Source organism: Chrysoperla carnea, chromosome 3 (assembly GCF_905475395.1).
Source record: "Chrysoperla carnea chromosome 3, inChrCarn1.1, whole genome shotgun sequence".
NCBI classification, from domain to species: domain Eukaryota; kingdom Metazoa; phylum Arthropoda; class Insecta; order Neuroptera; family Chrysopidae; genus Chrysoperla; species Chrysoperla carnea.
Genome location: NC_058339.1, coordinates 73,127,439 through 73,137,279, shown reverse-complemented (window position 1 = coordinate 73,137,279; position 9,841 = coordinate 73,127,439). Strand labels below are relative to the sequence as shown.

The window sequence follows — 9,841 nt, the reverse complement described above, 5'->3', positions numbered from 1 at the left end:
ACAGGAAAATGCCGAATATACATTTTAAATAAAAAATTAATAATTTTTGAAAACTTGGTTGCACTTGAGCTTATAAAACCTTGTTGCTTTTTTAATGTTGCTAAAAGCTAAGAGTGAATTTACGTCCTATCAGAGAAGGTTTACCATTGTCAGCCTTTAATTATTATATAATAATTATATATCTTACTTTATTTATATTGTTAATTTTGCTAATAAATAAATATTTCAATTCTCAATTTATATAATTATAATAACTATTGATAAATATATATAATTTGTAAATGGTTAAAGATTTAGTAATAAATATAATATATAATTATCTTTTAAACAAATTTTTATTGAAATTAAAGTTGGCTAAACCTCTCTCATTGAGAATCTGACCATATAAATTTGAAGTAACAATTTAGTCCTGTTAATGCAGCCATTTATGAAACGTATTTCCACTGACTAGTTAGCTCTTCAAGCTGTTTCGTCGCTTTTTGTGTAAAAAACCACACATTAAAAATTATTGAAAACGATAATGAGAGTATCAAATGTGAGATTCACGTCAAAATAGATTCAACGCTCGAATATAAAGACTGATTCAGTTATTCTTTTTTAATCGTTGCAATATTTTAACAAATTTCGTATGACTCTTTCCTAACAAAATAAAAAAAAAATTGGATTCTTGCCCTCAACTTTTTGAATCATAAACGTGTAAACGCGTTCTGGCAGTTTTATCTGTGACAACAGAGAGACGAATGAACGCTCTTTTTCAATTTTACGTCGTTTTAAAACATACCTTAGATCGACAATGTCTGAAGATCGGCTAAACGGTATAGCCTCGAATCGCTCAGAATATTATCTATAACTTGGTAGACTAATATTAGCAAGTGAAAAAAAACAATTGACTGAGTTAATTGTTGAAATACCATGTATAGACGTTGATCACTCTGTAGGTAGCTTCCAATATAATTAGTCTATTGATTCTAATTATACCAAATTTGTCGGATAATACGGAGGGGGGGGGGGCAAATAGATCGACATTGTCAATATAGGTATTTCAACAACTCAATTGTTTATTTTCACAAGTCAAAAGAAAAAAAAATCAATTTGCTTTATTGCTATCTAAATAAATTTCACTTTATTTTGAAAGAAATTAAGAAAAAAATTGCGTCTCTCCGTGACAATGTAACTTGTTACATTGCCGTGACCAGGATTCGAACCTGGGTTACTACGGCCACAACGTAGGGTCCTAACCACTAGACGATCACGGCTACTGAGACTATGAGTTCCATCGTATTTTAATGTTGTTTTATTCAACTCAACATTTAAGTTATGTATTTTCAACTAATTCAATTTTGATAAAATCTATATTTTCATTAATATATTATTTTTATTTAACACTTCCATATCATAAAATTCATGCTCAGTACATTATTATATTCTAGGCTAATATATATATATAAACAAAATAATTTTTTACATACCTTATTACTCATTACCCAAAATTCATTGATTTAATAAAAAATTTTTCGATTTTGAAAATCGCATTATTAAATTTTGAATTATTTCCCAAAACAGAAATCTTTAATAAATATGTTAATTTATACATTTTTGTATATTTTAAATGAAGCGCCACAAAAAATGCTTTTGATTTGTGTACAAGCGTAATCAATACAAAATGGCGTTAACAAATTCTGAATAAAATATTAAACAATTGTCAAAACGAGAACAACCGGTGTTTTAAACTTTTAATTAACCAATTTGTTATTAATATCAAAAAAGGTAAACATTTGTATGCAAGTTTAAGTTTCTTATTTAACTTTTAAGGAGAAATTTTATAACTTAGTATATTTTTTAGCCTGTGAAATCCAAATATAAAAAAAAAACTTTATGCATTATAAATTCTTAAGAAAATGGCACAACGATTTTCTGCGTCTGGTGCAAGTCCAACTCCTGTTGGAGGACCACCTCAACGGTATGGCCCACCACAAAGTTCAGGTTTAAGACAATATTCTGCACCAAATTTTCCTGTAAGTTATTTTCTTTTTGTTTTCGTTTTATTTTTCATTTCTGTTTCTTTATTGTTTTCTTTATGATTTTTATTTTCTTATCATGTGTACGCTTTCGATGTGCATTAAAAAGTTTCCACAGCGTAGCGGTTTTACTCCACCACCAAACATGAGTGGTCCAGGCGGTGGTCCTGGAGGTCCAGTTACGGGTCCAACTGGTCCTGTTGGTAGTGGTCCAGGTGGTCCTGGAGGTCCAGGCAGTGGGCCAATGATGCCACGACCACCACAACAAACATATTCACCTATACGTGGAGGACCAATGTCAAATCCATCTACAGGTGGTGTGAAACGGGGCAATCAAGATAGCCGGGGACAAATTCAACAGCAGAAAGCGTAAGATCATTTTTATCTTATAAAATATTTTACGAGAGGGACTCATTACGACTTTTATTTTACCCGTTAATTTTGCTCTTCAAACTGGTAATAAATAAACGTCGGTAAAAATTTTTTTTAACCTGAAAAATTATTAGAAAAAAAGGGAAATTAAAAAGGAAATTCTTCGAAAATATTGGCTTATTGCCAGTGATATTTAACATCTCATTTTTATAGAGTCTGAGGTTTATTAGAACCCCAAGAAACATTTAGCCAACTTAGCCTAGTCATGAGTGGTATAGGGCCCCAGCAGGAGGCGTATACATCCCAAAATTTTTTTGGAATGTTTATTTTGATTTAAAATTTCCATCTAGTAGGTACTATTGATCGTTCAATACGAATCCGATGTCAACTTATACAGATCCTGTCACGTATTACGAAAGTCGTGCCATAATATTATAGAAGCGGAAAAAAATACCTTCTACAAAACAGTTTGGACTACAAATACTTAGTTTATCGTTTTTGTGCCAAGAAAGTATAATTCGTTGGCAAAATAGAACAATTTTCGGAAGACGCAACAAAAATCCGTGATAATCAGATATCGGATTCGTATTCAGCGACAAGATGAAAATTGAGATAAATAATTATTTTGTTGTTTTTGTGGCACAAAATAGAATTTCCGGTCAAAAATGGCACGATTTTTGGAAGACATGACATCGGATTCGTATTTAGCCATAAAAAATATTTAATAGGTGAAAATTTCAAGCCAAAATAAGCATTTCAGGCAAATTTTTGCCCATGTGCTATTTGCCAACTTTTCCAATGCATCTCGGCTTATTATCTGTACTAAAATCTGTGTGTATTAAAAATTGTTGCCGAAGTAAAAAATGAACATATTTTTTAATTTCTAGTGATTTTACACATTCCGCGAATAAGAAAAAGAAAAAATTAGCTGACAAAATCCTACCACAAAAAGTACGTGATTTAGTTCCAGAAAGCCAAGCATATATGGATTTATTAGCATTTGAGCGTAAATTAGATGCAACGATAATGCGTAAACGTTTGGACATTCAAGAGGCGTTGAAACGTCCAATGAAACAAAAACGTAAATTACGTATTTTCATCTCAAATACATTTTATCCTAGTAAGGATCCAAATAGCGTAGATTCGAATAATATGTCTAATAATAATTTAACAACACCATCTTCAGCAAATTCTGGTGCAAACTCGAACACTAATACCGACTCATCGAACACAACTACACCAAGTACCCAAAATTCATCAATTGAAGGGAGCGTTGCATCATGGGAACTTCGTGTCGAAGGTCGACTTCTTGAAGATAACAATAAAAATGATCCGACTAAAATTAAACGAAAATTCTCGTCATTCTTTAAATCACTGGTAATCGAACTGGATAAAGAACTTTATGGACCGGATAATCATTTAGTTGAATGGCATCGTACATTAACGACTCAAGAAACCGACGGTTTTCAAGTAAAAAGACCTGGTGATAAAAATGTACGATGTACAATTTTATTACTATTAGATTATCAACCATTACAATTTAAATTAGATCCCCGTCTTGCGCGATTACTTGGAGTTCATACTCAAACACGTCCTGTAATTATTTCCGCCCTCTGGCAGTATATCAAAACGCATCGTCTTCAAGATGTCCATGAACGAGAGTATATTGTATGTGATAAATATTTAGAACAAATTTTCAGTTGTCAACGGATGAAGTTCGCTGAAATTCCACAACGTTTAAATCCATTACTTCATCCCCCAGATCCAATTGTGATTAACCACGTTATATCCGTGGAAAATAATTCAAATTCAGCGTTACCAACGGAAAGTAAACAAACAGCTTGTTATGATATTGACGTAGAAGTTGATGACACACTTAAAACCCAAATGAATAATTTCTTGCTATCGACTGCATCTCAACAAGAGATTCAAGGCTTGGATTCGAAAATCCATGAAACAGTCGATACAATAAATCAACTAAAAACAAATCGAGAATTCTTTTTATCATTTGCAAAAGATCCCCAACAGTTTATTAATAAATGGATTATATCACAAACACGAGATCTTAAAACCATGACGGATATTGTGGGTAATCCGGAAGAGGAACGTCGATCTGATTTCTATTATCAACCATGGGCACATGAAGCTGTTTCACGGTACTTCTACTCAAAGGTACAACAGAAACGTGCAGAATTAGAACAAGCTTTGGGTATACGAAATGGTTAGAATTAGTAGAGGACTGCTTTAAAATTATTTATATTTTTTAATTATTTTAAAATATGTCATTTGTACTTTTTAATTACTTGCTGCATATAAAAATTAAATAAAGAATTTTTAAAATTGTGATATTCGTTTTTACATTCATAGTCCAAGCTTAGAGCTTCCATAATAGTAGCCAGAAGTTCTTACATCTATGGTTCCGGTATTGATAAATTTTAAGTAACCTCGTAGTCTAAATTGAAACTACCAAAAACGTGTTCATTTATTGTTTTAATTAGTATGAATTATTATTGCCAGCTGGCGGGGTTTACCTTATTTGAATTTGAGTATTTTTAATGGCCTTTAAAAATATTAAGTACAAGTATTGCCATCTGGCAGTCTTAATTGGAACAACTCAAAATGGGCCCACTTCCTGTTCTATTTAGTACGAATTATTATCGTCAGTTGGTAAAGTTATAACTCCCAATAGGGCTTTTCATTTTAAAATCACCATTCACATTTGTTTCGTACTAAATGATTTATAACCAATTGATAAAATGCATAACAAATATCTTCTATCTTAGTCCTACTTATTGCTGTCAGTACGAAAAAATAAACTCTGCACTTGCGCATATGACATGATGAAAAGGTCTATTATCAATAGTAAAGTCACCCTACAGTATTGAAACTCTCCCTGATGTTAGAAAATAAAATCTAATTTAACAGAAATTTTAAAAGTTGTAGAAGGTTATTCCTTCCAAAAAAATTAATCATTTATTCGAAACCCCTTTTTGAAATTACTAATCCGATGGAAAATTTGATTCTCTACAAAAAGTTTTATAAAAAATTTACCAAAATTTTGCTTAGTTTACGAGATATTTGGAAGAAAACGAAAGTGATGCTTTTCCTCCTTATCTTCTTCAATTTCCACCCTCTAATTTAATACACGATTTCTGCAATAAAAATCCGTGGACATCTAGTTCCTTATTGCATTGTTTTTTAAGATATAGTTAATACCATACAAATCAAAGACAGAGAATGGACTAAGCAAAACCCGCACAAAATTTGACCGCTCTGTAGAAGGAAACAAATCGGCTGTGTGGGCAATATCTGTCTCTTTTAGATAGTTTTGTAAAAATTCTAAAGACAACTACTGGCCGTACATTCGCTTTATGTCTTTGATAGTTTCTTGCCCGTATTTACTACACAGCTGAATAGGGAACACTCAGTCCATAAATAACCCTGAGCCCGTCACAGTAAAAATTTCGCATATGAATCAATAATATTTAATGATAGGTACAATATGGACTAGGTGTGTCAGAATTTTCTAATTTTTTTACTAGTGTGGCAGATATTTTGTTCTAGTTTTGAGCTATCACACCGAGATATTTCGAAAGTAGAACTCAAAACGAACAAATTAAAAAAAAGTAATTCTGCGATAAGGGTAAAATTTTATTGGCTTTATATATTAAAAATCGGCTCGACCTTTCTGTCTCGATAAGTTATGTCACAGCAAATTCTGAAAAAAGATAAAATTTGCAATAAAATGGTCTCTTACAAATTAATTTCAATGAAAGTGCAAAATACTTGTAATCATTAAAACTATAAAAAATATTTTTGTCAGGATAAATCCAGGTACACCTATTCCATATTGTATCTTTCGTTAAATAGCAGATTCACATGCAAAATTTCGAAATCCGTGTCTTATTATAACAACAATTTTTGTTTTCTATCAAAATTACGCCTTCAGAAAATTTAGATATACCTTTTAGTTACAATCACTGCTGATCGCTCCACCAAAATAGGGTTTGAATTATTAGAAAAAAAAAACATTTTCATATTGTTTACGAATATTTTTTTTTATTTTTTACATATACCTACAATAATACGTTTTACACAAAAATTTGAACATTTTTGAAATGACATACAAATCGAAAAAAAGAACATTTTGTGTGTGTCTACAATAGAAAAATTTTTGTAAACTTGTAAGTTGAACAAATTTTAATTAAAAAAAAGAAAGGATAAACGTATTTTTGAAATAAAATATTATTTTTTTTAGGTATTTTGAACATTTTTTTGATATTTTACTAAGAAAACATTTATAATAGCTTATTATAAATTAAAAAATAAAATTAACATACATTTAAAAAAAAAATTTTTTTTTTAAATTCCAAACATAAAATAGCTGTGAAATAGAGATAAGTTATCCAGATAAGACCAAAAAAAAAAAATTAAATATAATATGAACTATAAAAAAATATTTGCTTACAAATAATAAAGAATAATTTTCCCAATACTCCTCTACTTTAATTAATAATCCTTCACACTAAAAACTATTTACGTGAGATTATCTTGGCAGTGGAAAATAAATTGTGAATTTTTTTTATTAGTACATATTTCAAAATCATCACTTTAATACTACAGAAAGGTTGCGTTCAGTATAACTCAAGTGTTGGACAATCAAAATGGCTACCGATCATCATCAATCAAATGGTGGAATTATTAAAAGGTTATAATGCTCTTCAACACTGAAGTAAAGTCAAAATGGGTTTAGCTTTTAATACTTCTTAACTTCTTTAAGATAGTTCCAGCGTGGTAACTACTGCAAGATCTGCTTTTCTACAGAATTTAGCCAGTTTTTTTACACAGACAAAAAATAGGGCTTACTATTAAACTTCAAAGTTAGAACGCGAGATAATTAAGGCCAAATTTCGTCATTTTGACGTAAAATGATCAAAATTGGGAACTTAGGCATTTAATTATCTCGCGTTCTAAATTAAACCTGTGAAAACAAATTGGTTAAACTGTGGAAACGTAGGTTTTACGGTAGTTATCACGTTGAAACTTCCTTAAAACAAGTTGATTGATTTTCAACGTCACGCCAATTTGAAGCTTTAACTTATATTTTAGACAAAAAAAAAAAATTAAAGGTCGAATCATTAAGAAAAATTCAGCCTATTTTATGTTAGAAATTTGTCGAAAATAATAAAATTTAACTAAAATAAAAAACCATGTGTTTTGTACCAAAGTGATGATATATATTTATTTTACGAAAAAATAATTAAAAAGGGGGGCAAAATTATTGATAACTTCTTGAATAATTATGATAATGAATTAATTAATATTATTGGTGAAAAATGAATCTAATTAATTTTTTTTTTAATTACAAAATTCAAATTAAGAAGTAAATATTCAATAATGAAATATAATAAATTTTTGAAAAGTGGGGGGCGATGGAAATGTGTGTTTAGAACACAATATGATGATAAGATATATTTAAGCACGTTCTCCTCGAATTCGTCGTGCTAACTGGATATCTTTCGGCATAATGGTGACACGTTTGGCGTGAATAGCGCATAAATTGGTGTCTTCGAATAAGCCTACCAAATAAGCTTCACTGGCTTCCTAGAAATTCAAAGAAAACAAAATATTACTTAAGTTTATTCACTATACTTATGCCAGTACAACTGAAAGTTTTAAAATTTCGGGGTGCTAAGGGCGGATCCCGATCTAGAAAGTTGAAAAATCGGCTTTTTGGCATATTTACAAGGTTTGGACTAGTAAAAATAAGCCGAATAATTTTTCAAATTTCGAATTATTTTCGAGATACAGTGAATTTTGTGACGCGGCACATAAGCCAACCGAGCGACGCGCTCAATTAACAGAAGATGTAGCCGGGCGACTTGAGGGATTGTTTCTTTGCAGGAACTGTAGTAGAAGAAGGTTCGATGGATCTGTGATCGCCGATGAATACAAAATAAGATTTTTAATTATTATTAATCGAGTTACTCTGGCGGAATTATTTTTCAAAATTAAAACGCGTTTTTCTTAAAACTACATTTATAGAGATGGTTGTCATGATATTTCAAGTTCTATCTTACCGATTCGTTTTAAATTTGGTGGCTTTCAAAATGTCTCTATTGGTTCTACCTTGGATTTATAAGTTTAAATTTTAATTAATGTCTAAAATAAACCAGAATACTGTCTTAAAGTTTTGAAAATCTTGTTAAAATTATTCCCGCCTTTATGAATTTTCGCGCCCATTTTTACAAAGACATATTGAATGAATATAATATATTAATAAGTTAAGTTTTACCACTTAACCGCTTTGTAGGATCTGTTTAGATTAGTGAAAATAGCGATTAAAAAAAGTTTTCAAAAAAATTGTTTTTACCTGTAAAGCACCAATGGCTGCGCTCTGGAAACGTAAATCTGTTTTGAAATCTTGGGCAATTTCACGAACCAACCGTTGGAAAGGCAATTTACGGATCAACAATTCAGTTGATTTTTGGTACCGACGAATTTCACGAAGAGCTACGGTACCTGGACGATAACGATGTGGTTTCTTAACACCTCCGGTTGATGGTGCTGATTTACGTGCTGCTTTTGTTGCAAGTTGTTTACGGGGTGCTTTTCCTCCCGTCGATTTACGAGCTGTCTGCTTGGTACGCGCCATTTTTCACTTTAAACCTAACGAAATAAATTTTAATTCAATTAAAATTAATAATTTTTTTGTTTTAATTAATTGAGAGATGAAATTAAAACTAAAAGAAATTTTTAATTCATCTAATGAAATGTTTATTTAGAAATATACAGTCAAAACAATATGGCGGACAATTTTATTGTCACCAATATATCACAAATAAAACATGAAAATTTTCACTTTTATTTTAAAAATTAATAAAAACTAATTATCACCAAATGTTACTGGCATGTTAATGCAGAGATTGAAAATAATTTTAATCGAAATAATTGAATTTTCTAATCACTTACTTGATAATAAGCTTTCACAAAAACTTTAATAACACAACTATCCGGACAAATATACGAATAAGAATGAGAACAGAAACAGAACACTGAGATGGATACCAAAATGAAAGACTGAAACAACAGCTGACGCTTACTACTTTTTAATTCTATTGGTCTGTAATCACTGATTATACCATTTCATTGGATCATTGTAAACATGTTTTTGATTGGCTTGAAATTTGTAACAAAATTTCTGATTAGTGGAAATTTTTCATCAAAATATTTACAAATATTTTTAAAATTTTGTGCTTTAAGAAAATTTTTATTTTCAGTTTTCGAAATTTCTAGGTCCCTATTGTCGTATACCCTATTAAAAACACATTTTTTATAAAAATTTCTTTCAAAGTGACCGAAAACTGCTTTTATAAATTTATTTTAAACCATAATTCTACCAATTTCAAAATAGAATGAACCCGAAATTTTGGAATTTTGTTTAAATTATT

General features: G+C 30.3%; 2 protein-coding genes and 1 non-coding gene across 5 annotated transcripts; 1 reads left to right on the top strand and 2 right to left on the bottom strand.

The window, feature by feature from the left end:
* Nucleotides 1-1,184: 1,184 nt before the first annotated feature.
* Trnah-gug lies at nucleotides 1,185-1,256 on the bottom strand. Its single transcript has one exon. It is a non-coding gene; the product is annotated as a tRNA-His (tRNA).
* A 396-nt stretch (nucleotides 1,257-1,652) lies between these two features.
* Nucleotides 1,653-4,694, top strand: LOC123294623 (brahma-associated protein of 60 kDa). Of its 3 annotated transcripts, XM_044875714.1 has the most exons (5): nucleotides 1,653-1,767; nucleotides 1,844-2,015; nucleotides 2,128-2,387; nucleotides 3,278-3,522; nucleotides 3,631-4,694. In XM_044875714.1, the coding sequence occupies exons 2-5, from the start codon at nucleotides 1,899-1,901 to the stop codon at nucleotides 4,614-4,616; spliced, it is 1,608 nt and encodes a 535-aa protein (XP_044731649.1). In that variant the 5' UTR covers nucleotides 1,653-1,767; nucleotides 1,844-1,898; the 3' UTR covers nucleotides 4,617-4,694. The 3 variants fall into 3 exon arrangements, with proteins under 3 accessions (XP_044731649.1, XP_044731648.1, XP_044731647.1); XM_044875713.1 differs by having other exon boundaries at nucleotides 2,137-2,387; nucleotides 3,278-4,694; XM_044875712.1 differs by having other exon boundaries at nucleotides 3,278-4,694.
* A 2,061-nt stretch (nucleotides 4,695-6,755) lies between these two features.
* On the bottom strand, nucleotides 6,756-9,511 carry LOC123296792 (histone H3.3A). Its single transcript, XM_044878447.1, has 3 exons — nucleotides 9,363-9,511; nucleotides 8,764-9,059; nucleotides 6,756-7,994 (listed from the first exon to the last, which is right to left on the bottom strand). Exons 2-3 carry the CDS (start codon nucleotides 9,043-9,045, stop codon nucleotides 7,866-7,868), a joined length of 411 nt encoding a protein of 136 aa, XP_044734382.1. The 5' UTR covers nucleotides 9,046-9,059; nucleotides 9,363-9,511; the 3' UTR covers nucleotides 6,756-7,865.
* Nucleotides 9,512-9,841: the final 330 nt, after the last annotated feature.

What these genes read in the sequence shown, in the direction of transcription:
- LOC123294623 (XM_044875712.1), top strand. Translation starts at nt 1,899, where the DNA reads ATGGCACAACGATTTTCTGCGTCTGGTGCAAGTCCAACTCCTGTTGGA. An exon ending in ATTCTGCACCAAATTTTCCT is followed by an intron (nt 2,016 to 2,127) that starts GTAAGTTATTTT and finishes TGCATTAAAAAG; the next exon opens with TTTCCACAGCGTAGCGGTTT. An exon ending in CAAATTCAACAGCAGAAAGC is followed by an intron (nt 2,388 to 3,277) that starts GTAAGATCATTT and finishes TTTAATTTCTAG; the next exon opens with TGATTTTACACATTCCGCGA.
- LOC123296792 (XM_044878447.1), bottom strand. Translation starts at nt 9,045, where the DNA reads ATGGCGCGTACCAAGCAGACAGCTCGTAAATCGACGGGAGGAAAAGCA. An exon ending in CAGCCATTGGTGCTTTACAG is followed by an intron (nt 7,995 to 8,763) that starts GTAAAAACAATT and finishes TTGAATTTCTAG; the next exon opens with GAAGCCAGTGAAGCTTATTT.